The sequence below is a fragment of the Orbicella franksi genome, chromosome 12, assembly GCF_964199315.1.
Source record: "Orbicella franksi chromosome 12, jaOrbFran1.1, whole genome shotgun sequence".
Lineage (NCBI taxonomy): Eukaryota > Metazoa > Cnidaria > Anthozoa > Scleractinia > Merulinidae > Orbicella > Orbicella franksi.
In genome coordinates this window covers 8,210,650-8,238,630 of record NC_138156.1, presented here as the reverse complement: position 1 = coordinate 8,238,630, position 27,981 = coordinate 8,210,650, and the positions used below count along the sequence as shown (strand labels likewise).

The 27,981-nt window shown below is 37.6% G+C and overlaps 3 protein-coding genes and 1 long non-coding RNA gene across 8 annotated transcripts; 3 read left to right on the top strand and 1 right to left on the bottom strand.

Annotated features, from left to right (window-relative positions):
• Window positions 1–575: 575 nt before the first annotated feature.
• On the top strand, window positions 576–6,404 carry LOC145463338 (uncharacterized). Of its 3 annotated transcripts, XM_081447093.1 has the most exons (8): window positions 621–651; window positions 938–993; window positions 1,655–1,839; window positions 2,515–2,670; window positions 3,186–3,472; window positions 3,865–4,231; window positions 4,501–4,762; window positions 5,524–6,404. In XM_081447093.1, exons 3-8 carry the CDS (start codon window positions 1,655–1,657, stop codon window positions 5,578–5,580), a joined length of 1,314 nt encoding a protein of 437 aa, XP_081303219.1. In that variant the 5' UTR covers window positions 621–651; window positions 938–993; the 3' UTR covers window positions 5,581–6,404. The 3 variants fall into 3 exon arrangements, 2 of the variants coding, with proteins under 2 accessions (XP_081303218.1, XP_081303219.1); XM_081447092.1 differs by having other exon boundaries at window positions 576–651; window positions 938–1,839; XR_014041313.1 differs by lacking the exons at window positions 621–651; window positions 938–993 and having other exon boundaries at window positions 1,649–1,839; window positions 5,524–5,721; window positions 6,176–6,404.
• On the bottom strand, window positions 3,387–20,372 carry LOC145463336 (uncharacterized). Of its 3 annotated transcripts, none has more exons than XM_081447089.1 (11): window positions 19,883–20,371; window positions 19,549–19,752; window positions 17,739–17,911; window positions 17,295–17,371; window positions 15,797–16,000; window positions 14,888–14,958; window positions 14,346–14,520; window positions 13,775–13,891; window positions 12,471–12,657; window positions 11,718–12,078; window positions 3,387–3,466 (listed from the first exon to the last, which is right to left on the bottom strand). In XM_081447089.1, exons 1-11 carry the CDS (start codon window positions 20,210–20,212, stop codon window positions 3,449–3,451), a joined length of 1,917 nt encoding a protein of 638 aa, XP_081303215.1. In that variant the 5' UTR covers window positions 20,213–20,371; the 3' UTR covers window positions 3,387–3,448. The 3 variants fall into 3 exon arrangements, with proteins under 3 accessions (XP_081303215.1, XP_081303214.1, XP_081303212.1); XM_081447088.1 differs by lacking the exon at window positions 3,387–3,466 and adding an exon at window positions 7,877–8,261 and having other exon boundaries at window positions 19,883–20,372; XM_081447086.1 differs by lacking the exon at window positions 3,387–3,466 and having other exon boundaries at window positions 11,586–12,078.
• On the top strand, window positions 8,211–10,422 carry LOC145463339 (uncharacterized). The gene is made up of 3 exons (XR_014041314.1): window positions 8,211–9,463; window positions 9,864–9,931; window positions 10,334–10,422. It is a non-coding gene; the product is annotated as an uncharacterized LOC145463339 (long non-coding RNA).
• Window positions 20,373–20,490: 118 nt separating the features above from the next.
• Window positions 20,491–27,981, top strand: LOC145463335 (uncharacterized). Its single transcript, XM_081447085.1, has 3 exons — window positions 20,491–23,439; window positions 24,072–24,812; window positions 25,752–27,981. The coding sequence occupies exons 1-3, from the start codon at window positions 21,270–21,272 to the stop codon at window positions 26,192–26,194; spliced, it is 3,354 nt and encodes a 1,117-aa protein (XP_081303211.1). The 5' UTR covers window positions 20,491–21,269; the 3' UTR covers window positions 26,195–27,981.

Genomic DNA, 27,981 nt, shown 5'->3' with positions numbered 1-27,981 from the left:
TCTCTACACATTATTCTTAACTTGTCGGGTGAATAAAAACGTACTTGTCTTGTTGATCAACATAGTTTTACCACTGGCAATTCACATATTTATGTGATTGGTATAGTCCGCCATATTGGAATGGCCGACAATTTCCGAAAACTGCTCGACTCGGAAACTCGCTCCTAGTACTCCTCGGTTGTCCTTCTGAGCGGTAGGATTTAGGCACAACCCTTTCACAGTGTGATACTACGATTCATGGGTACATTGTATATACCATTGCCCTTATGTGGCCTCCCGCAAATGAACGTCACATGGGCATGTTTGGCCAATAGCTTTCCGGGAAACATTTTGGAGGGAAAATCGAAGCTTATTATAAAATATTTACGCCGCGACCAAAAGGTCACTTTCACTGGAAGACTACTCGGACTGACTGAGGTTTTCTCTTCGTAAGCCTATTCCTTCAATTTGATCTTTCTTTTCCACGTATTACTGTACATATTGTCGTATATAGTACTACTTATATTCCGAGCTGTACATATTCATATTCCAAGTATTACTTTGTACATAAGCTTATTATTGTTATTACTGTACGGCCCGAGTGTACAGTCGTCGACCAGTCGCTTCGAAGTCATCTTTCAATTGAAGCTAATATACGTTTCTTCAAGTGAGGTAAGCTTTGTTCATCTGTAACGTAAAAACCGTAATTTTATTCAATGTAACAGAGAGGCGTCAAATGTTGGAACTCATAATATACGTTTGTGAAACTGAAATGTCGGCGCGCCGAATGCCCGCGCGCGATTGTACAACTTTGGCGGGAAATGGAAAAAAACATTATTCTACCTTGTGAAGAATATTTGATGTAAGAAGTAATGCATTAATTTAAATGAAGTAAGGTTTACTGCGATATGTCGCGATTTAAAGGCATAAACTTTCGTATTGTACCCTTTTATTATAGGTGCCAAGCTTGACTTCTCATTCACGATCGATCAATAGCTAGTACAAGGTGTCAAGGTGAGATAATAGATGTACAACTTTCGGACAGCTCTGGTTCCGGACACATTTTAGATTCAAAGTTTCCCTTTCGAAATTTATCCGTAAACGGAGGTTCGCGGGCGGGGGTTGGTGAAACAGAACAATCAGTCAATCCTGCAAAGCCATCTTTTATTTCATTTGTCCGATGTAGAAAATAACGAAACGTCGAGTCTTCAGTGTCGGCAAGTAGGATTGTCCGAATTTGGGCAAAAGACAGTAACGAGCTGTATTTTGTTATTTCCCCGTCTCAAATCGTAAGGAAATATTGTTGACACGTTGATTTGCGCCAAAATTGTCCGTAGACCTCAAATGTAGCAGATCACACCCTCCGTCACTAACCTCCTCGAATTCAGAAATCTTTTGCATATTAATTTAAAAACATCTGAAGCAAGGGTGATCCTTTTAAAATGAATACATTGAAACCTGTTTTAAACGGACCCCATATTAAGCCGACACTCATCAATAAGTGGACACCTGCTTGAGTCCAGAAATTTTCTTCCCATATTTACTGCCCAATTAAACCTGCATAATATATTAGAACCTGTTTAGAGTGGACATCAGGTTTTGAGCGGACTATAGCTAATTTCTCAATGGTGTCCGCTTATTAAGTTTCATTGTACACGTTTTTCTGTCCATGCAGATGAGCCCACCAGAATTTGTCATTAACGAGCGAACCATGGGAATCATGGGAAAAGATAGCAATGGCAACAGGAAATATTACGAGAAAGCTAGTTTCTCGATAACTCTGCTAAAGCACGTTGACGCTGGGGGGCAAGACAGTGGTTTCCTCTGTCTTGTCAAGTGCTCCATCACTGGCCAAGACAGGTAAAACAATATTATATTTGGATATCAATACCCATACCCTTTTCTTTAAATCCTGTCTCTCTTGAAGCAAGGGGGTGCCTGCATATTTCAAGCATATTGCATGGGTAGGTGCCTTAATTTCCTTAAAATCTCCTTAATTAATGAAGTTTTAATATTCATGTAAAAATTCTATCGATTCTTGTTGTGAATAATTGCTGGTGTATATTTCTCACAAAGTGGATGAGTATTTCTATTGGATTTGTTACCAAGTTTTATTATGATTGTTTCTTTTATTTTGGTTTGATTAAAGGTCTTAATACAATTAGGATATTTGCAGGGGGAGAGGGAGCCTTATGCAATAAGAGCCTTAGCGGTTGAAGTTTACATTCACTACTATGCTTCTTGCTCTTGGATTTCAAAAATTAATTATTCAATATTATATTTTATTTAATTAGGATTTTCCTATATCACCTTAATACTAGAAACTTTATTTTGTAGGTCTAATTTTTATTACAAAAGGTAGCCTGTAATTTGTAAAATATCGCTTGAAGAGTAATTGACTGAATGCTTAACTCTGAAAACATTTTGTCCAATTGACAAGTTCGCCAGCTTATATAGATCATAATTTATCACTATGCTAAGTTGTCTACTCCGGTATTTGTTTTTTAGTGGCCAATTCATTTTTCCTTTTTCCAGAAAATGCTTCTTTCGAACTAACAAAGTTCTGAATGGCGGGGTTGGTAAATTTATCAAAGAACTCAACCAATCATGCAATGTTGGTGTGTTGATGTGTGAGTTTGACTCAACACAATTCCGAATGTTCTTAAGGGACATCATGAAGTCATACTTTCGGTAAGTAATTTAGAAGTTCTATCACTTATTGTGGGTCTATCATCTGATAGGGCATAGTGAAATGATCGGTTGAATCCATTAAGTAGTGAGATTTGCCCCTGACAAGTAAAATTAGTTTTACACAGTCTGTTGAAGACTTCATTTGAGGTTACTGGAAACTCAACATTCTTAAATATTTGAAGGTAGTACTAAGATTTTCATTCCAAAACATATAATTATATGAAAACCAGAAATTTGACAGACCACCAATGTATCACACCTTGCATGTTGTATTCAAAAAATTTGGATGTTTATCAGCCTAGCTACCTGATCTTCATCTACATGAACAAAACTCAAAGGAATATGACTATATTTACTACACAAAATGGCAAGGTATGCAGATTACCATGGATATGACATAATATTTATTACTTGGTTGTCGCATTGACAACAATAGATCTAAGGTTCATCAAAGATACTCACCTAGTTATATATAATTATCACATTCCATCATCGAATACGTATATTCTCGACAGAAACTGTGAAAATGAAAACAGGCGTCAAACTTATAAGGCAGCCAAATTAATTGGAAGACAAGAAGGGTCAGAAGTCTGGATATTAGACGAGAACACCCAAATAGATGGAAAGGGGGAAATTGTACCAGAAGAAGACCAGGAGTTTGTCTGGATAGATGACCTCTTTGATGACAAAGTCAAGACTCAAGAGGTCATCTATCCATTCAAAACTGACATACTCAACGATGTTTTACGGGCATTGAAGGAGACCCCGCACACCAATTTCATGGCATCCCTTGTAGCTGTGGGTAAGTTTGATAAATGAATTGTGATAAGTAGTGCATTTTAATTAAAAATTGAGACACAGTGCTGATGACATTTGTGTGGTGGGCACCCCTTCCTGTACCTTAATTTTCTGTTCAAAACCTTTATAGATGGCACAGGGGAGTTGAATTATGTTTGGAACTTAGAGTGTTTAAAACAAAAATACATGAAATATTAAAATAGCTAACCCTATCTATATACCAGCTTGGTATAATGTATGCTGTCACAAAAAAGATTTACACCCACTCCAAAAGAAACTTAAAAGGTTCCAGTCTGCTGGCCACAGAACTACCATACTAACAGTGCTTTTGTAGAAACCACATGAATTAGGATTAAGTGACATTTAATTACAGTAGCCATAAATTTAATTTTGCAGCTGGGGCTACACTGGGACTGCACTATGATAAAATCATAGAGGAAGGCAACCACTTCCCTGTCCCAGTAATTTGTGGTGAACATAGGCTGGGAAAGACCAAATCAGCCAGGGCAGCTCTACATCTTATGGGCAATGGTAGACAATTCTTTTCATCAGCAAGGGAACGATTCATCCCACGCCTTTGCTCTAGGTCTACCTTTCCACCCGTGCTGGATGATATCAAAAATACCCGTCAACTGGGAGAGCTTGCTCTGGCCTACTTTGATGGTGGGAAGGATGGAACCTGCAGCCGGGAAATGAAGCCCAAGACCTGCCCGCTGGTGACACTTAACTGGGAGGCTCTTGATGGGCTTGCACAAGATTACAGGTATGCCAATGAGAAAGATTTTTTACCCTTCTTCAACCAAAGAAACCATCCATTGCATGGAGTCAACATAATTTAAAGTTCAGTATTGCATTCATATTGATTTCCTAATTAAATCTAATAGGTAATTTTGTCCAATGCATCCCTTACTTACTCTTGATGAACAGTCCCTTTTTAACCTATGATTTGTTGTCACACTTTGCATTCCTGAAGATTAAAACTCAAATGCCTTGTTAGTAAACAAAAAACACTTTTCTCTACAAATTCAACAGGATTGCCAGCCGCCTGGTGTTAATTCCATTTGTCGTGGGGCCAAGGAGCCCTAATGGGCTCCAAGCCCAATTACAAGCAGAAGAAAACTTAAAAGTACAACTGGCCAATGCTCCCAGAGCCCTAGGAGCATTGATTGCTATCAACATTTCAAAAGTCTTGGCTAGAAGTAACGAAATTAAAGTTACAATTTCAGAGGACTGTCCTGATATCGACGACAGGGTACTGGATAACTACAGTCTCCTTATCTCAATGGCAGAAGAGGTAAAAAACAAATGATGTACATGTCCAATATGCGATCCTAACATGTAAATGGCGAGGATATTATATTTTTTACTCCAAAAAGATTAATTAAGGGGAAGAGACTAATTGAGGTGATTACTTCAAATGAGGATGAAAATGGTTGCTTTTTAGAAAGCTCTCTGGAAATATCGCATGTGGGGGGGATGGTTCTCTTAGAAAAATCAGGCGGGGGTGTGAGGCCCGCTTCCCAAAACCCTTACCCTTTTTATGGCAAAAATCTGTGATTTCCAGGGCAAAATCGATACCCCATCAGACCAAAAAAAAGACTGAAAAACCATACCCTTTGGGGCTGTACATACTTATATAGCCCATGTAAGGGAGTATCACCCCTCCCTCCCCCCACAGGATATCAGCCTGTTTTCAAAAAGGTTTCATTTGAACTTATCAAATCAGAGCTTGTTTCCCTTTTAAGTAAGCCATTTTTAACTTGATAAGGAAGAGTTGAAAGGCAAGGGATGGGATCACTTGCAATTAATTGATTAATCAAGGAGTTTTTATTATGATATTCTCACATGTGATGATAATTGCAGTGCCCTTCTGCAACATAAACAATGATTTAAAAACAAATTGAAGTAAATCAGAAATACATGACTGGACAGTAAAATTGTATTATGACAATACGATTCAGACCTCTCTAAATTTTCAACTAAATAACTGTAAATGTATTGAAAAAACGATGAGAAATAAATTTACACTGAATGCCACTACCACTTAACTTGCAGATCATCAATCTTGTCAATGATGATACATTAGTGAGCATAGAAATGCTGGAACAGTAATTTCTAGAAGCAATATACTCCCTTTGTATCAAAAGATACCAAACAAAACTGGAAAATGGTACCAGCACCGAAGATGGAGGGCCAATTATTACATCATTAATACTAAAAGGCCTTCGTTGTGAGGTCTTGACAAGAGGGAAGGTAAGGTAGATTTTGCCTTTAAATAATTATCGTTAACCTTTCAAATGTCTTTGAATTAACATTTCATGTTATAGCAGCACCTAAAAAGACGTAATATTTGTTGGTCACCTTGCATTGGTAATGGCAATGTGTTTACAACATGGCTGTGAAATGTACGAGACTATAGACCAGTTCATGTGTACAAGAATATACAAGGACTTTTTCATAACATGGTTTCTGGAATATGGTAAATTTTTCACCAAACACTTGATAGTTAGGTCCCTAAAGTGCATTTGCAACACTGAATAATGATGTTGTTGTCGCCTTATAAAAAAAATAATAATAAAGCTGTGCTATAAATGCCCAACAAAATTATACAAAATTCCAGCACATATTTTGTAGTTTGGGTAAAAGTAACAGTTCAAGTTAAAAACCAACAACTAAAATTTGCTAATAATTTTTTTTTTGGTTTTAGCTGTTGACTTGCATAAACCCCAGCATCACATTCAATCTTAAGACACCTGATCAAGGGGAAAAGAAGTTCAATGGACTGGCTGTGGCATTGGCTCCCTTCTTGGCAAAGCTGAGCAACCATGGCCTGGACACTATGGCACCCCAAGACCGAATCAAACAAGATATAAAGAACCATGGTCTTGGGGTAACCACAAAAGCCAAGCAGGTATTCAATGCCAACGACGACGGTGCCACCATTTCCAGGTGCAAGGAGGCAAAGGATACCACAGTTTTTAGGAACTGTGTCTTCATTAAAAGAAGCGCATTCAGACCAGAAGCATGGGAGGAGTTTGCGACATGTAATTATTACTCACTACTTTTTCTTGATCCAGATAGTTGATGCACAAGACAAAGTGCTTGCCAAATTAGAATTTACAAACCAAACAACCATCAGGGAAGTGCTAAACCTGATTTCAGTTTATGGTAATAACATACTAAGCTTAGTGAGGATTCCAATGTGAAAATGTAAAATAATTGAAAATCTTGAATACTCTTAGCTATCTATTTTTGCAGATTTTGGATTGATTGATAAGAAATCAAAAGATACTCAGCCATCACTACCAGCTGCAGTGCTATCTCCACCAGATTCAGTGCTGTTGCCCCCAGCTGTCGTAACATCGTCACCAGTTGCAGTACAGTCTCCAGTAGCTGCAGTCTGCAGTGCCATCGTCACCAGCTGCAGTACTATCTCCACCAGCTTCAGTTCTGTTGCCACCAGCTATAGTAACATCGTCACCAGCTGTAGTACAGTCACCACCAGCTGCAGTGCTATCGCGACAGGTTGCAGTGCTGTCATCACCAGCTGCAGTCCCATCTACCACAGCTGAGGTATTGAAGTCATCAGTTGCAGCGCCATCACCACCAGCTGTAGTTTTGCCAAAACCAGCTGCAGTGCCATCTCCACCAGCTATAGCAACATCGTCACCAGCTGTAGTACAGTCACCACTAGCTGCAGTGCCATCGTCACCACCTGCAGTGCAGTTTTCATCAGATGCACTGTTGTGGCCACCAGCTGCAGTGCTATCGCGACAGGTTGCAGTGCTGTCATCACCAGCTGCAGTGCCATCTACCACAGCTGAGGTACTGAAGTCATCAGTTGCTGCGCCATCACCACCAGCTGTAGTTTTGCAAAAACCAGCTGCAGTGCCATCTCCACCTGTTCCAGTGCTGTCACCACCAGCCGCTGAGCCAAATGTGTTGTTGTCAACACCAGCAGCAGCTACACTGCAGTCACCACATTCAAATACACTAGCGTCACCAACAGCTACACCACTGTCACCAGGATTGAATGAATTGAATGATAGTGGCATTGGCTTATTAGTAGGTGAGTGAAATTTATTTGAACCCTTACCTCTGAGTTGTACCAACAGGAAACACAACATTATGTGTTGAAGTAAATTAGTAAATTAGACCTGAATATATCATTGGTTAATCAATAATAAATGTAATGCTGGACAATATATCAGCATGAAATTATTTGCATACCAAAATGCTACCTGAAATATATTTCCCCATTTTTAGATATTAATGCACTAACCAATTTTGATTTACTCAGCAGAATCTGATCCTATAAATGAAGACGATTTAACGAGAACTCTAAATGAAAGGTCTAAGACAAGAACTGTCAATGTGAAACCAAAAAAGACAAAAAATTCAGGTATTTATTAATTTAACTAAATAAAATTTATAATATACTCAGAAAGGCAACGGTCACACAACCTCCAGTCCTTCTAGCATGCTTTAAACAAAAATTCCATCCTAAATTTTATATGCATTACAAGTTATGGTTTTGGTTAGTTGTCACAGAATGAGTAGTCTCTTTAGCATCTGTATAAGATATTAATAAGATTAATACAGTAATTTGATTTTGATTACCACCAGTGGAACCTGATGCAGAAGAATTAACCACATCTGTCAATGGTAAAACAAGCTCACCAAACATCATCATAGAGCCGAATTCAAGAAAACGAAAATCATCAGGTATTTAGAACTAACGATTCATTGAAGAACTTAAAGTACCCCTTCATCTTCTGCAATCCCAGCATGTGCTATAAGTGAAAAAAAGGTTCAATGAACTAGTATCTTAAAATTTAATACAATACATTACAGATCCCAGCCCTTAATTTGCAGTGTTTTGTTCAGCATAGATCATGCAGTATTCTCATTTATGTCCTTTAGTCCTAATTCCTCCAAAAAATGCTCTGCAATCGAGATGGATCATCATTGGGCTTGCCTAAAAGCTGGTTTTCACTAGAGCATAAGCACAAGCACAAGCATAATCATAAGCACAAGTGAAAACAGCTGTGACATAAACATAAGCAGAAGCAGAAACATAAGAAGAACGAACCCACTTATCTGTCTTGTGCTGTTTTCACTAGTAACGCGCTCGACATAAACATAAGCATAAGCACAAGAAAAAGGAACAGTTCCGTGTTTCCTGTGCTTATGTTTATGCTTACGTCGGGCGCGTCACTAGTGAAAACTGCACAAGACAAATAAGTGGGGTCGTTCTTCTTATGTTTATGCTTATGGTTATGTCAAAGCTGTTTTCACTTGTGCTTATGCTTATGCTTATGCTTGTGCTTGTGGTTATGTTCTAGTGAAAACCAGCCTTTATACAAAGCATGTAATTACACACAAAATGACAAATCTACACTAAATCTACTAGTGTAAATTAGCCGTACATTCTCTCTCTGTAATTTATGATCTAATTTCCTTTCTGTTTACACTCATAGAGCATACCACAGAGTACAAGTACTGTTGTTGCAAACTGGTACGTCAAGTTATTATAAATAATTAGAAATACAAAATAATGTAGTCATCACTTCATAAATTAATAATAAATACTTATGAGTTCACTCAATGATATATGATGTCTCCCATAGCCTAATACAGTTTAACCCCAAGCCTATGTTTACCTACACTCAATCTTGTTACGCTATAAAGAAACACTGCCCTTTAACCAACCATAAGCACTTACAAGTAAACAGCCCTCTCACATGAATGGATTTTTGTGTGTGTGTGTGTGGTCCGTAAGGACATCAAACTTCTGGATACTGTAAATGCAACTAATACATTTGTAATGCTGAAATAATGACCACAACTATTTATACGTAGACTGCTGAAAAATTATTGCTCATTAATCCAATCAATAAATTGAAATATGTCTACCTTCAAACAGGAGAAGTCCAAATCAGAAGAGGACAACATGATAATATGCAAGAACAAAAAACGCAAAAGAGATACAAAGGTAACTAAGAGAAATCAGACTTCCTTGAATAGAGTTCCGTTGATGATTACCGGCACTTAATATCTGAACTTCCCAAATTAAGGGGTTATTGAAGATTTTGCTTCCTACTGGATGTGTTTTGCTAATTAGAGAGCTCCACAAAATAGAGATATTATTAGTCTTTGACTAGAAATATGAAATAATGGCACTGGTGCAACATGCTAATAAAGTTGAACCCCTTGTAAGTGATGCAATCAGAATTCAAAGAGTAGCGGTAACTAGGGCTGTTGCCTGGAACTGTGCTTAAGTTTTAAAGTTTTCTTCCCTACAATTGTTAAGTTTAAAAATAAAGTGAAAGGATTAACGTATTAAAGGATTAACACCATGAAATGATTGATAATATTTAATTGTTTTTTTTTAGTGTCCAGGAAACCGATATTATCACCTACAGTGCCTAAACCTGACAAGGGTGCCCGAAGAAAATCCCTGGTTAGTTCAGAACAATTATCATTGACTCAATGAATGAGACATTTGTCTGATTGTAGTTTTGTGCTAAGGATAGGAAAATGTGAAAATCAAAGCATGTTCTAAAAATGGCAGTGAAATGACATGGATATGCAACAGTGACTAATATGACGAAAATGCAAGAGTAAAGCTCTCTGGTATATATATATATATATATATATATATATATATATATATATATATATATATATATATATATATACACTATATATATATGTATAAAGTGTAAAATTTGTTAAAAATATTTGGGCAACTTGAACAATGTTTTATAGTCCTCCTTCCACTAATCATTCTCAGTAATAATGTAATTAGTTTACTGGGAAAAAAAGGTAATGAACTCTTCGTCTTTTCCCTTACAACTTTCAGGTTCTGTCCTCTATGCAAGGCTAGGCTGAACAAATGGTAATTTTGAAGAAGGAACAAAGACCAACTGATAAAATAAATAAAAAAAGACTTTTGTCAGAAATAACTTAAATGTGTATTTTTCAATCGGTAGTTATGGGTGCATTGTGAAGTGAAGTGAATTGCAGATGTCCTAGACAATCTGCTTTGGATCCAACACAACAAAACGAACTCCTTTTTAAGTAACCCTTTGACAAGATAAATTTTTGTCAGATGATCACTATGTGTAATCTACCATTTGAAAGATGTTTAAAATTTAGAAAGTGATAGAAATGCAAACAATAACTCAGGGGTTAATAACTTGGTTTGTCCGAGCTTCTGGAAATAGCAGTTGGTCACCAAGCATTTTTTCAATTGTCAAACAGAAACCAATGTGACATTTTGGATGAACACCTTGTTTACACACCAAAAGGACTCAATGTTCTGATTTGAAGATCTTGTTTACCAATCATGCTTGCTTTGAAACACGCTTTAATCTCTTGATTATAGAGGCCCGTGTCTTTTCACGATGTAGATGTAATAGACTTTGCAGGCATGTATAAACTGTAGCTTTGAACATCACCCATAATACATTGCTAAGCACTCTAAGACTTATTATTTCATCTGTGCCAATCGGCTGAGTAATCAGTGGTTAGCACTGTACCAGTCATGTAAAGTGGAAAAATAGAAACCTTAAAACACACCAGTAACAAAAGAGATGATAAGTTGCAAGGAGACAACAATGGAGGTTGCTATCTGCACATGGTCTGTGTTCATAAGACAGCAATGATTTATTATATTTACATGTAACAGATTAAAAAAGACCACGAAATTATACTGATTTCCCGGTTTAACCTGGCCAGTCTAACCCTTCAAAGTGTTACATCTAATTCTAAATCTCACTAAGAAACTGACATATTTCTGTTGTGTTTGCTACAGCCAACTCTTGAGATATTTGTACACCAGACACTTAAAACACAAAACAATGAGCAAAATTTAAAACTTATCAGACTGCAAACCCATTCACAGGAAAAATAACATGATTTTGAACACAATAAAAGAAGTGTGCCTTGCCATCCATCCTTTGATTCATTGGAACACAATATTTAACAATGAATTTATAAGCAGCATACTATTATATACCTCATATTTAATAGAAATATCAGACATATGAAAAATTTTGCATGCATAACAGGGCCTAATATTAAGCGAGACTGATGATATTGATCAATCACTGTCAGTCATGGCCAGTTTTGCACGACGTACCACAAGCCTTCGGCAGAAGAGGCCTCATGTCATTACTATAACACATAACTGTGTACTGGTTGCGACGTTTAACTAAACGGTGCAAATAAAATAGGTGGTGTACCTTCGGCATAGCACACAATATTTTCTTGAATCGGGATAGCCATACAAATGTTTGTTCAGCTGCCATTGTATTTCCTTCTGGAAGTTCCTCTTTCAGTGTGGCTGGGCTGTACTTTTCCTGGCACATTTTGTCCTTGTGGTTGCGAATATGCAGACTATCAATAATCTTTTTTATTGACAGCCACGCTTTGTCCCAAGGAGATGGCCAAGGCAGAGGATTCCGGGCTGCTTTCAAGCCATCCAAATGGCACATGTTGTCGTAGGCCAAAAACACTTTGCCCCAGTTGAGTGGATTTATCCCCTTCAAAATGGTAAACAGCCATGACAGAACAATGATAAACACCTGAGATGGGCTTTCTGACCTATTGTATCATAAAGTAATTAACTATTTATAAGTGAGTTCAGAAATTTTGTAATAATTATGAACATACGATACATGTACATGTATTAATGGAACCCCATTAATAGGGTTACCATTACGCTGACCAAAGAAAGTTTCTTATAAGAGTGGTCTACTGTACATGTATATTCTTAAATGGTTTCATCAATTGTATAATTGAACTTCTGACCAAATATTCTATAACAAGCATCTGGAATAAAGAAAAAATTTTAAAAAAATCGAAACTGCAATCAGTAGATGTATACAATGATGGGAAAAGTCACATGTTTAAATAGTATTTTATTTTATTCCAGTGACACAATTTTGAATATTGAGATGAACGAAAAAAGTGTATTTAACTGTTTTTGTACTTACTTAAATAGAGGGCTCCACTTATCAATTATTCCACCTCCTCTGACAACAAAAAGGTGGCCTCTGGACCACTTTTGGAGTCTCTGTTTTCCACCTGTCTCTTTGTTACAAGAGGTTGGCTGAGGTTCACTACAGTCCTGCAGAACATTTGTCAACGCACTATGCTCCTTTTCAATAAACCCAGTGTTTCCTGTTAAAAAAGGACAAAACTACCATCGGTATTTTTCATGATAGCAGTACCAAAGAAATAATTGTTAACATAGACACTGACTTTTTGGGGAAAAAAATATGCTCTAATAGATCCTTTTCATAAATGGCTGCCAATTATAAATTCTTTAGTAAGTATTAAAATTAGCCTGAATAACCACATTCTTGAGTTGATAATGCAAAAGAATTTTTACTCCCAAATGAGTTTAATGAGGCTAATGTAAATGCATACGCAAGAATGTTAAATTGACAGCCATTTATGAAATGGGTCTATGGGATGGACCAACAATAATTATTGCAGATCCATTCTGAAATAAGAATACATTAAAAAAATGGTTCTAACTAATTAAAAAGACTATAAAGAAGGTCAGAATAGCTCGTGCATAACACATATGAAACATTAACCATGCTGACCAACTACACATGTATCACCAATTGTTAAACAGCTATGCTTTTATGGTTACTTTTGTGTCCACTTTTGTGGCCAGTTATCAAAGTTCAACAATTATTATCAATTATAATAATACTTTTAAAACCCCTATTCCCAGGCCACCCATATTAACCCCACACCCAACTTTTTGCCACCCAAAGTTAAAAACTTTGTATTAGAAAAGGCAGTGGCAGATAAGAGTCTAAAAAAGAAGTTGACCAGCAATAAAAACAATCATGCACATCATGATTGTTTTGAATTAAGTCAGGTTCACTGAGAAATTAGCCAACAGTGAAAAATATTCATGGTTCATCAATCTCTATTAAGCGGACAATTAATCCCTAGTAAGGGCCAGCTCCCATTACCCCAAGGCTGGCCTCTTAATAGGGGTTTAACTGTATGTAATTTCAGAGAGGAATAAACAGGAGAGATATCTTAGGCAAGAAAACCGACATAATGGCTGGTCAATAGGGTCTAGCTCGTTTTTTGTAGAGTTCCTCTCAAAACACACCCAAGGGAAATTCAGAAAAGATTTTTCACAGGACCTGTACCGTCTTACTGACGAGAACAATGTATACCTAATAATTATTATATGATTGCACTATCTTGAAATTATAGTTTGGTATTGTATATATGCACATAGGATAAACTGTGAAATATTGCAATTCACCTTGCGCCTCAAGTGTACTGTTTCCAATGTGGGAATCTGCTTCATTTCCCAGCAGTGATACCACCTCCTCAACTTTTGCAACATCCTTGTCCAGGTAATCTAAAGCTTTATCGTCACCTGTTAAAATGCGAGAAAAACCAGGTTGATGTCAAAAAATAACAGTGCAGTCTTCAGTTGTTCTTCAGTACAGAACCCCATATTAAATAAAGCTCTAATATCTGAAAGCACTGTAATTTAATTTCATTTTTTTTTCAAGTTAATATACCTGATAGAAGCAAGTCATGATATATTAACATCTAAAAGGTCTTGATCAATGTATTTGATAAATTGTACACACATTACATCCTTTGAGGGAAAGAAATATCGCTTACAAAAGCATGAATATGAAAGTAAACTTTAGTATGAGAAATTAATGGAGAGTGCCTATAAATCTAATTTCACAAATTGTAGTCCAAATGTGCCAATTGGCGCTCTTAGGGGCCCTATGATTAGCTAATTAGGAAAAGCTACAGCATACTGTATGCCTAATTACTCATTTATCAACCCAAATTAGTTAGCTAAAGTGTAGTACCTGAATTGTCATGCTTGATACCACAGTGTTTCAGGAACCCATGGATATCAGTTGGAACTTCAGGGTGCTTCTCATTAAGGTAGTTCACATGCTCTGTGCAAAATGCCTTGCCAAATTGTGGTGAATTTGTACATACATTCGGGTAGTTCAAGAGAGGAAGCCCACGGATGAAGTTCTGTTCAGTGTGACACAAAAGAAGTCATCTCATGCATTTAAAAGAGATTGAAATCAAAATAATACATGTACAGCCTCAACACCTGATAAAATCTGTTTATTTTTGCCATTAAACACAATAATGAAAAATTGCTAAATAATTCAATAAAAACAAGCAAATACACTGGCAAGATGCTCATTTACAAAAAAAAAATACTTTTTTGTTTGAATTACACATTATTTACTTGGTAGGGAGTGAGTAATGCTCATTAGCCAGATTATAGTGAACTAATCATGTGGCTTGAGACACCAAGGTCACCGAGCTGTGTGTATATACAAATAGTTATTAATAATAATAATATTATTAATTGCTGAAATTGAATAAATACCTTTCTTTGCATCATGCAATGAGAAAACATTAGCTTCCACTGCCCGTCTATTACCCACAGTCTACCACAACCTACATCATTAATTTTCACGAAAGGAGAAAAATTATTTAATATGTACCATATACCATCAGAACAGGGCTCAACACTAACACTTAGCCATTTTTCACTGAGAAATAAGTGTACTGCTTGGAAAGTCAAATATCAAAAATGAACCAAGATAATGTAGTTCACCCAATCCAGAAAGTAACCTTAATGCTAAAAAGGCAAAAAAAAAAATCATTGACAAATGATAGAAATAACCAACTGACATAATTTGACATCTTCAAAAGGTTGATTTTACAACATTCTAGCATTTACTGATCCACCATATCAATGGAGTATTGAGAGAGCTGCCAAGTGGGTCTGGGAATGATAATTACATGTGGTATGATGTAATCAAATCCATCATTTTGGATTCCTTCTTTGGCCTCTAGCAGATACGTGTTGTGAAGGAACCCGTGAAGAAATGAGTCTACCATGGTTAGCAGCTTCCATATCAAACTCCATTTTGTAAAGTAAAAATTTTGAGATCGACAGGAAAATTTGAAATCTACTTTCTGAAGTTTAATGTGGTGTAAAAAGGTACTAACAAGCCATGCAGAATACAATCAATGGAAAAGGGATAGAATTAAATGGAGCACAGCAAAGGCTGTCTGCCGTGATTATAATCAGAAACCAATTAAAACAGTATCAAAACAGTATTACACTTTTTATAATAACCTCTACTAAGAAAGGATTGGGAAGAAAGCATAATATTAGAAAATCTTGTCACACCCAGCCTGGATGCACCTCACTATAGTTGCCACTCATAATAGCTGGTTGCAAGCAATTACTGAAAGCACTGGTGCATTTGACAAATAAAACTCTTACCTCTTGCCTTACAAGCATCTGAACAGTCATCAGATGAATGACTATACACACCCTTAGCCCTTATCTTGTCAACTTCCTCCATCACTTTCTCTCTGTCCTCATTCTTTTTCATCATCCCAAAGAAGTCAAGGCTTCCAAGTTCTCTTAGTTCTAATTCCAGTTCCCCATTCGAAAATGCCGATGCACACTGCTTTTCTCCATATTCTAAGAGAGATAAACATGCGTTTAACAGTTACCTTTATTGGTTAGGAAAATTTAGTATAAGCCACTGTGGCTTAAATAACAATACACAGAAACACCATAAGGAAAGGATCTATCCCAAATCTTATATAGTTTTGGCCTAAAATTCATGTATCCTGTTAATGCCAATGGGGAAAATTAAGGATTACCTTGTTCGATAATACGCTTTATCTAGTATAAATTTTGCATTAAATTTTTCCCCAAAATATCCGGCATCTGGTAATTTATTACCGAAATATACCACATCCCAAACAAACCTAATAGAGACTCTACATAATCACAAGTCATTTTCCAATTGGTATATCATTTAACTCATACAATTCATATGCTTTTACTCATATCATACAACAAACTATAACAAACTGATCAAATTAAATGAGTTATTGTCTTTGTTTTAGTCGTGGAATATTTTAAAAGAAATAAAAAACATATTCTCCATGTTTCTATAGAGTTATAAAAACACTTGTGAAAGTTTGGAAGAACTCTAGAAAGCTCTGGAAACACTCTCCTATTGGCTTGTATTCCCACAGCAATTCTTGTCGTAACAAACTTTCACTAATGTTTCTATTTAACAATTAGATTATGAGCTCAAGATTTCTATCCGTGGCCGAGTCAACCATCACACATAGAAATCAAGAGCGAATAATCTAATAATTGTTTTAATATAAATCTACCACTGAGTCATTCGAAACTTCATTTAAATCTTCTTCGTAGACAACTTGAAATCACCAAGAAGCAGCTGTCATTTTATTATCAAGGGCACACTGCTACGGCACTCAATATCTGTCACAGATTATAGTTCGCCACTAAATTTTCTCTGATTCTTATTGGTTTCAATTGATCACTTGACATGATAGTATTTATCCACAGAAAGACACTATCAGCCCATACTGCCTGTCCAAGAAAAATACCCAGATGGATAGTATTCAGCCGTGGAAATTTTTCTGTAAACATGGGGTCTTCTAGAAAATAAAAAACAAAACCTGAAATTGTATTACTAGCCTTTGTTCTCTTTTCTTTTTCAAATTTTACATTTGGCTTTCACGGCTTACATCCAAAAAAATTGAAAAAATTTGTTTTAAGAACATCGAATTTCTGTGGGGCAACTATCAGCCAATAGACAGAAACACTATATTGCTTAAATAGACAGTGAGTGATGTAGCCAATCAGAGAACGGCATTTGTGATATAATGATACTGAACAGACATGCCCAGGGCAAGACGGAATCTATTTGTAACACAGATATTATCAGTAATACCTCCTCCTTTTGATAGCAGCTGAAACACCTCATTGTAGGCTGTTGAAAAGCCAGAAAAACTAACCCAGCTGTGGTTTCTAAAATAAATAAAAAAATAACAGAGATCAGAAAAGAAAAGGAACCTTAAGCCGAGATATCGACAGAAGTTTAAACTTTAACGATATTCTGCTGGATGGCAGCTTTAAAAATCATAGGTATTCGAAATTTTAAACTTCATATCTTTATTATAAAACAAAACTCCAGAATACCCGGCCACTTATTAGCATCTTATTGAATAAGAATAGCAACTATTGTTATAAACCTCGTTCTGCATAACGGCTGATGTAAATAAAGTGGCCGGGTATTCTGAAGTTGCTCCCAGCATTTAGAATACAAAAAGATAAAACGAACAAAATGATATCACAAATCAGTGGAAAACAATATAACGAAACGTTAACAACTCACGCTAGAGCGCACTGAAATTCCAGCAACTTTCGGTCGACAAAGCAGACATCGCTGGCCTCCACCAAAGGTCGCTGGCCTTCGTACAGACACCAACCCCTCGCTCTGTTCCCGTAACGATCGTAATTATAATTTAATTTGCAACGGTCGCAGCGCAAACTAAATTTCAGGCCCGCTGTCACAGTGATATGTGTATCCCCGTGATATGTGTATCCCCGCACACATATCACTAGTGATATGTGTATCCCCTCCAAAATGGCGACCAGTGATATGTGTATCCCCCACCCCCCTCCCCTCTACTTTAAAAAACAATATCCTCCTTGAAAGCGTTCTCGTCGTCCGGTCGCTTACTGGACGAACGACTAACCCAAACAGACTTAAAACACAAATCTCAATTTTTGTAGTTGAAAAAGTTTACGTATCTGCTGCTGGAATTGTGTTCTTGATCCTAACTGGTTTTCTGCGAGCAGGATATAATGAATTTAAAGTTGAACACCAAATGGATCTAGATATATTTCAATTTGAGTTTCACGGCACCGGATTTCTAGGACGATATTAATTGCGCGGTGCATTCTCACCCCTCGAGTAACGCATATTCTCCACTGTTCATCGCCTTGTTTGCATCTGAATTATTCGTGGAGTGAAACACATATCACGGCTTCGACCCGATCACCATAAAATGATTAGTGGCACTCGTGTATCCCCTGCACCCGCTTTTCAGTTCGACTTTTTGTAAGATATGTTAAGTCTCAAGCTGTATACATAGCTATACTGCGAATATTGCTAGCACGTTTCATACTATTCGATGTTTATTCTTCGGCAGTTAGCCTAGATTACGGCTGTCTTCAGGGGATACACATGTCACTGCGCCATGTAATAATCAGTGATATGTGTATCCCCTGCATGCGGTCGGCGACGGTGTACAACCGAGGTCAGTGAAACTCCAGAAATCCCAAGCTATGAATAAATGCCGGGTGTGAATATTTCTAGCAAGCCAGTTTTGACAATGCAAATGTTATGGGCATTTTTCTTCTTGGGTGGAAAGCCAATATAACAGCTGTGTCCATGGGGATACACATATCACTAGTTCATGAAATAATCAGTGATATGTGTATCCCTTATTATCCCGTGCACGCGTGCATGCGTTTTTAGTGGAATTATCGAGTTTCAAACTTCAGTGAACCCAAGCCGTGTAAAAACGTCGGGTGCTAATATTGCCTGCAGTTTTGACAAGGTTGATGCGTTATATTATAACAGTTGTGTTTCTGGGGATACACATATCACTGCGCCATGAAATAATTAGTGATATGTGTATCCCTTGCACGCGATTTCAGTTTAGATATTTAGACATTCGAGTTGCAAACTCCGCAAACCTCAACCTGGGTATAAACGTCGTAGCGAGTAAGCAGCCAGCACGTTTCGACAATAATTGGCCATTTTCAGGTAGATCAGGTAGATAGCCAATCTAACGGCTGTGTTTAGGGGATACACACTGAGATCACTGCGCCATGAAATAATTAGTGATATGCGTATCCGCTGTTCGAAGTTTTAGTCAGATATACAATCGAGTCGGTTGGAACTCAACCAAACTCAAGAAATCCTAATCTGCTCCGTTGGGCGCGAATTCATTTCTGGTTTCTTCTACTCTTTACAGCGCTTGTCGGAACCTCGCAACCAAGTCGCCATTTTCTTCGTTGAATGCCCAGGCGCGTATCAGTGTTTTGTGTATCCCCACAGGGGATACACATATCACTAGTGATATGTGTGCGGGGATACACATATCACGGGGATACACATATCACTGTGACACCGCCACCTTACCAAGGAGACCGTAGATTGTAACATCACAAGTCTTGTTGTGTTCGCTCAGCGTGTCGCTGCAAACGATACAAACACCAATCGGCGGAGTTAACAGAACAGGGAAACCACGTGAGGATATATCAACGTTTTGGATACTTCGTGAATATGGAGGGCTCGCCTTAGAGACAACCGAGCAAGCTTCGTAAAGAAGAGAAGCCTGTAAATGAAATAAATATTAAGACAACATCGTTTAACAAAGGTTGAATACCAAACAACTTAAGCTCAGGGTTAGGCTTACTAGCATATAAACTTACTAAAAATAAGACAACTACACAAACCACAATCACCTCATACTCAGAAAGCCCAGTTAAATTCGCCACTGATATGTTTCGCATCGAATTTGGAAGAATATCAAGCTCTGCCAATGACGAGGTGACGAAGTCACGCACACGTTCGTCGAACTTGGCATGCAGATATACTGACAACACTTTCGCTGGAAGACTTCTAATCGAGTCCAGAGAAATCTGCACGGAGCAGAGTTGTCGGAAGGCTTCCGAGACGTCCTTTTCCGCCGCCAGTGAGCTATTAACCTCCTGACGAAGTTCATCTACGAAAGCGTCACCAGAATAACGCTTTCGTCCGGCTCCACGTGAGCGACGACCTCCTTTCGAAGACATTTCCAATAAAAAAACCCTCTATATATATTTACAAACGAAGAACTGAAGATATGAACAATTAGCAACGAAGTATTAGCGATGTATAAAAAATATTATTTACAAAGATCTTGACAAGAAGATTTTAGAGAACAGTGCGCTTAGTCTAGCGTTTGGACAGACGTCCGATGACAAGATGATAGAGTGGAGATGATATGTGAATCACGTGACCTACTTGTGTGATGTGTGATGGGTCACAAAACAGTTTGCTCAGTGCCCGCGTCCTAAATCGGGCATCAGATGTGCGACCATGAACTTTCACGAAACAACAACAATTTCACACCGTGTGCAAGTTCAGTTTTGCTTTGGCACAATATATAATATTAACTGAGAACTAACCAACAAATGAGCGGAGTCTAAAAGCTAAGTTTACAGTGTGCGCTCTAAGTTTTGTATCTTTTTGACTGTCGACAAGACTCGCTGCGTAAACAATGTAAAAGTTGCAGAAACTTTGTAGTTGTGTTAAGGTGTACCGCTGACCGGCAAAATACTGTATCGCGCCCCAAAAAACGTATTTCCGCGGTGTCCCATGTTGATGACCTTTGTGATGACTGGGAAACTTGGTGCGAGTATATACTTTATGTATGGCTATGCAAATTACCCCGCACTCAAAACAAATGGCCGCGGTCGGGAGAGGAACAGAGAGGAGTGGAAAGCTATACACCTTATTCCAAAATGGCCGCAATTTTAGAGTTCTTTTGTTTGCCTTCAAATTACACCTTGTTGCCTCGTTCTTAAACTCGAAATTCAAAAGAAGATTTTCCCTTGAACGAGGCAACAAGGGTTAATTTGCATGCAAACAAAAGAACACTAAAATGGCGGCCATTTTGGAATAAGGTGTATAAGACGTGACTTCGAGAGCATTTTGGATTGCATTGTAGTTTTGCTGTTGAAACCCGCTGTTTACCGACAAGAATAGTTATTATTATTACTACACTGAAGGATGAGCTTGTATAATCTCACTGTTTACAACACGACACGTACATCCTCTGTTGTGAGCTGATTGAATCCGTTCCCTAGTATGGACAAGACAACAGACGATACGCCTACAGAAGTCACCTCACCAGAAGTCCCAGTTTCGTTGGCTGATGATCAACATTTGTCAAATGGAAGGCAGTCCAGTTCTGGTGTGAGCATTAAAACAGAGTGTGCTGTTTCAAGAAGTATGGGAGCTTTTGATGATCAGACATTTTCATTTGCAGCCATGTTGAAAGAATCATTTTCTACTACAGATGATGCATTTAGGAATAGTCATTTCTATGCTGGTGTTTCCGACAAAACTGAGAATGCATCTGGTAAAGACTGCGTTAGTGAGTCAGAAAAGCCAGTTTCCATAGTGGATTTCTTAAATAAAAGTCAATCTTCTAGTGTGAACACAAAAGCTTTAACATCCACATCTTCATGCAGCATGGATATATCCACTATAGAGGAAATGATATCCTTAGTGAATGACATGGTAGAGAGAAGTAAGTCTACCTCTGGCCTTGACAGGAAGAACAAAATTTCTATGTCTCCAGAGCAGCTTAAACAACCACCAAGGAAAAAGACAAAACTCAGTAGAAGTATGCAAGTACCGGTGAAGGATTTGCTTGATGGAATTCACACCTCACTGTGTAAACGTGATTGCAATTTCAAGCACAATGCTCTTGTTCTGGCCATTTGTGTCCCAGACGATCATGAGCTAAAAGACTATCTGGAAAATCATTGGAAACGAGTCATGACAAATTGCTGGAAATCAGCTCAGTACTCTATAGATCCCAAATTGATGACTCAGTTGGTTCATTTGACAGTGCTGTTTGGTAAATACAATTTGCTGAAATGTTTGCTCAGAGTTCATGTTGACTGCTCAGGGTTGTATGTAGATTCAGCTCAGAATTCCCCTCTTCACACCATCTTAAAATGCACACATTATTACATGCCATCTTCCTCCCATCAAGAGAAACTTGTGGCATTTCAACGCATTTTGCATCTTCTTGCAAAGTACAACTGTAATATTGTTCTGGTGAGGGACAGGCCTAATGAAGACACGATTCTTCATGTGTGTGCTAAGAAAATCAAGGAACTAACCAATCAGATACAGTCAATACAATCACATGGTCATGATGAGTTGAAGCTTCAAGGATTGCTTAATCAAAGACAGTTATTAGAAGGAATTTTCAAAGAAGTGATCCACACTTTGAAGAGGCTTTCTGCTGATGGATCTTTGCAGCACAATCAAGTCACTGAATTGTTTGATTGTGCAAATAATGCAGGAGAAATGATGTCGCAGATTCTTAAAGAAGACGAATCAGCAAGGAATAACTGTGGAGTTCTTGCCAGTCAGGTAGCATCAACACTTCACCAAGAAGGAAATACAGTATGTACAAAGCAGCAAAAGATAGTAGCTGAGGAGAACTTAGAGAATGTAATGACAGAAGAAAACATATCTCAGTTGAGTACTGTTGCTAGATCTTCAGGTTCATGTACTGCTCAAAATGAGAATACTCATGTTTTAACTCAAGCAGCTAATCTGTCTGGTACTGAAGCCTTCTGCACTAACCACCACTCTGTAGTAACAACTGAGTCTCCATCAATGAGGACAACCCAAATTGTAACATCAACCCAAATAGAAAATTCCACTGGGACCATTACGTTATCAACTAACTGTCCATCTGTCCAGGTGGCCACTGGATGTCCAAGTCAATCTTCATCGACCACTGAATCTACCTCTTTGTGGCCAGAGCAAACCGTTGAAAATTCCATAGAGACCACCATTCTATCAACTGAGTGTCAGTCTGCCCAAACGCCCAATGGATCTCCAAAACAATCTTTATCAACCACTGAATCTGCCTTGCTGTGTCCAGCGCAAACTGTCTTAGCAAGTCAAGCAGCAAATTCCATACAGGTTACCATTCTATCAACTGAGTGTCAGTCTGTCCAAGCACCAAATGCATGTCCAAAACAACCCACATCAACTACGGTATCTGGTTCAGTAAGGTTACCTCAAACTGTTGTGTCAACTGAAGTGGCAAATCCCCTTGGCTCCACAACCTTATTGACTGACTGTTCATTTGGTCACACCCCTAGTGGATGTCTGAAACAGTCCATATCAAATGTGAGTGCTGCACCAATCACAGTGCCTTCTAAAACTTTAGATTCAGGAGCACAAGCTATGCAGACCATGCCAGTGAACACAGGAAGACAGCTGTCAGGTACAGGTTTCTTATAATAACTTTTTATTACTCTTTCTTTCCTGAGTGTTAGGTATGGTTACAGGTTTCTACAATAATCTGAGATGCCACAGATTTTTTAGTCTCCTTCACAGCCATTTTTTGGGATGTCACGCAATGCTCCCCCCAAAGAAATGCTGGAAGCGTTATGTGACATCCCAAAAAAACGGCTGCAAAGGAGACTACAGATTTTTAAAACCAATCTCAAAGACCAGTAGGCATGTGGAAAATATATACTGTCCTTTTTATCCAATTCAGATGCAATAGGGTATTTAAAGGCCAAATCAAAGTTTCTTTGGTTAGGATGGCTGCTGATTTTCTGACACAGTTTTGTCCTGTTTATAATGCCCTGCTCTTAGCTCTCCTACTACACTGCCATCTCCAGTCCTCTTTGTAGAACTTGTAATGGCCAATTTGTGTTGAAATAGATGGATCAAGAGCAGTAGGTTAAAGCCCAAGCTGGGGTCATTGTGTTACATTGATGAACGATATATTTGTTATTAAATTCTAATTTTTCAGTGTTGTTATTACCAGCTAGTATAACAACATCCAGTTTCGTGTTTTAATGTAAATGAAAAGTCATGGACATGAACTCTAGACTATTAATTTTTCAGGGAAACATACATTTCTGTGCAGCCAGGACTGCACTTTAAAACATCACAAGTTGGTAGAGCTTCTGTGTGCTACACCTGATCACCTTAACACAGATACAGCAACAGTAGAAGCTGAATCGTGTGCTGATCTCAAAGACTACTTAGAGAAAAGCCATTGGGTCATTCCGGAGGTAGTTCCTGCCCTTGAGCCAAGCTTGCGTCTCCCCATTGTTCATCTTGCTTGCTTTCTTGGGAAACACAAGGCATTAGAGGTGCTTTCAGATTTTGGCTTTCACGCTCTCCTTCGCACTGCCAATACTGAGGAAACCCCATTACATATAACAGTGCAACTGCTGCATTACCAAACATCTAACAGCATCTTTTTGTCTGATGTTGTCGTGAACATTGTGAAGACTCTAAATCAGCACTGTCATCCCATTTCTCTGTTCTCAGCCAAGGATGCGAAAGGGAATTCAGTGCTTCATGCAATGGCAAAATTGATCTCATCAAATGTTCCTGTGGCAGCTACACTTCTTTATGTCTACCTCTTTAGAGTGTTTGTCCATTTTATACTGAAGGAACGACAATGTATCCCAAAGTCTGGGTCCCTTCAGATTCTGTCAAATTGTTTGAAGGATTGCAATAAAGCTGGTCAAAATGTCGAGTCACTATTGCAAGAAAGTATCCATGGTGAGCAACTTTTGGAGTACCTCAATGGCCTCATGCAAAAAGGCAGGCCAGAAATGTCTTCTAAAACCATTGGTAAGACAGCATTCCACTCTAGTATAGCAGAAATGAAAAACTGAATGTATTTTATAATCAGAGCTCTGTACTATCTATGTGCTTATACAGAGGCAGATCCAGAAGTACTAACATAATAGATAAATAAACAAATAAATAGATGACTGAATAGATAAAAATAATGATAACAATTATAAGTTAATAAATAATTCTGTGGAGCATCCTCAGGAGAGCTACTGCTCAACCATTTCCAGACCATATAGGAATGTAGATATGTTGTTTTTTGATGATGAGGGCACAGCCCAAGTCAACTATCACGCATAGAAACTGAGAGCAAATAATCTCATAATTATTGTTTAAGTATAAATCTACTAATAAGTGGTTCTAAACTTCATCTTGATCCTCTTCACAGAAACTTCAAAAATGCGTAGAGCTGGCCAACATTTTGTTAACAACTGCTGCTTGGCCCATTGGCTACTCACTGTCTGCAACTGAATAGATAGTGAATAGCACAGCCAATAAGAGACCAAAAATTGTGATAGAATGCTAGTAAAATAAAATGATTTCTACTGAAGCCCATTAGTATAAATTTACTAGCGTTCTATCACGAATGCTGTTCTCTGATTGGCTGTACTACTCATTATCTATTCTGATTAGCTCAACAGTGTGCAGTTGCTATGAACATGATGGCTGCTTCTTTATGTTTTTGAAACCTTTTTGTCTATGAAGAGAATTTGGATAAAGGTTTGAACAACTACATGTAATAGATTTACACTAAAACAATTAGATTATTCACTCTTGATTTCTATGCATGATAGTTGATGAGGGTGCAGCCCAAGTCAACTATCATCCATAGAAATCTTGAGCTCATAGTCTAATTGGTAAATAGAATAACAGATGTTAAAATAAGTGGAGTACAAACATCATTCAATATTTGTTATCATTTTTTTTCTTCAATAGTGGAAGGTAGGAAAGACAGCCATGGACACCCAGAAGGCCAGCATGTCACATGCACTGATCAGAAACATGCTGGAACCCAAAGAGAAATGAGCAAGGAACCCAAGAACCTTGTTGATTTCATTCTTTCTGCAGATTGTAAAATCAGTAGTGCTTCCAAGAAAAGAATAGTGGATTGTTACATTGGAGAATATGAAAGTAGATTGCAACTGGTAAGGGCAAAAATGGCCACAGTAAGACAGGAAATGGCCTCAGCAAAAACATTGCTGGAACGGAATATGATAGTAGGTGCAAAATTGCGCATGATGGAATCGGAGGTCAGTTGGAATGCAAAAAGAATGAAACTGAGGGAAGGCGAGTTGAAGAAAAAGCAAAGGGAACAGGTACTTCTTCACAAAAGACTTCTGCTTTTGGAAGGACTGCAAAACATTGTCAATGAAAGATAAGTTAGTACAACCTGAGGATAATTTTATGAATTTACTCCTCTTTCCAAGGGTTTTGAATCACATAAAATGGGGCAAGCCAAATGTAGGCTACAACGAGGGTGAGAACACAGGGGTTCCAATTGAAGATACCCTAGGTAGAACTAGAGAATGGAAGTGACAGGGAGATGCAAAGGATATACTTGACAATGGAAATTATGGTACAGTGGAACCTCTGTTAAGGGGACACCCTTGAGACTAAAAGAAATTCTCCGCAAAAAGTGTTTCCCCTTTACAGTTAGGACCCTTGAACAGTGAACATTTAGCATTTTTTGTACATTTTTTAGGCAGAGTATTTAGCAAGATAAAAAGTAAAAACTGTAAAGAAAGTGATATAATTTGATGAGTAGGCACAATTTGTTTACCATAAGCCTGTTCGTTCGTTGTTTACCATACTTACTCACGAAAGTGCTGTAGGGTTTTGTGCATATTTTTAGATATGCATAATAAGCATAAAATTTGCTTATAATTTTGCTAAAATTTTAAGACTTAATATTGACCATTATGGTTTTCGTGTGTCTGTTATTGTTTTGGTTTACATGATAGCAAGGTTTCTATTGTTTCCCACTGGTCATAGCATACAGTGTATCCTGGCCAAAACTGAGTCTTAAGTAATGCGTAGAAAGTACAAGAGTTTGTATTGGTTCCTTTAACTGAGAATTTAAAGTTTTTTCTATTGTTAATAGCTAAAACACTGAACAAAGTTGAGGAAACAATGTCCAGCATTGGACAAAATTTTTGCAGGTTCTAATTTTTGCCATTTTTTGCATTTTTTTTCCACAAATTATCCACAGAAATGAGTTCCTGCAAATATTTTCTCCACAAAACGTTTACTCAACTGACAATATTATACATCCAAACATCACATGCAGAATTTTGGTGTCATTTATTTAAATTGTCTCTTTCAATTAGAAACAAACCTTGGGGGATATGCATCAAATGGTATGGACTGTAGTTTTTGCTGAGCCATTGCTAGAGCAATCAGCCACACTAGGGCAAAATGTAATTGCAATGGAGTGATACTGAGTACTGTGTTTTATATCTCTTCAATTTGTTTCACTTGTTGGTTGCATGTAGTTGAATAAAAAATAAAAAAATTGTCATAATTCGGATCAAACGCACCTTCCCAACAAAAATTAATACCCGGCAAGAAAAACCAGTCTTAAAAGATTGCAAAAATTGGTTCCCACTAAATACAAAAAAATCGGCGATCCACAAAATTAAACTCCTGCAAAAATTTGTGTCGCAAGGTATCATTACATTTGTGATAAGGAGTTTATGTTTGCATTTGTGGGGATGACACTCATCAGAGCCTAATAATTAACAGTAAAGAACGACCAAACCTAACACTGTATAAGAGTTCTGATTGGTTCATTCATTGGATTTTGGTTAGTTAGATGATATTGCTTTGGACAGACTCTAGAAAGTTACTCTGTTGTAGTTACACTTGGTTACTGTTTCACATAATTATTGTCCAGTAAGTAATGAAAGAGTCATGAAAATTTCATAGAAAGTGCCCTACTTTTCCCTAGCATTTCTTTTTCTCTCTTTTTTTTTTTTTTTTTTGCAGCGTTCTTCCAGCTGTTTTGTTGCAAATTATTTAATCTGAAGTAAATTATTGGAAGACATACACTTTTTGCTCAGAACCCACCAGTTTATCGAGATCTTCAGTTATAGGTCTACTTATAGTTCTTGTGCTACTTGCCTATGGCCCATAAGTATAAGTATATTGAAAAATTAAAGATGATGAA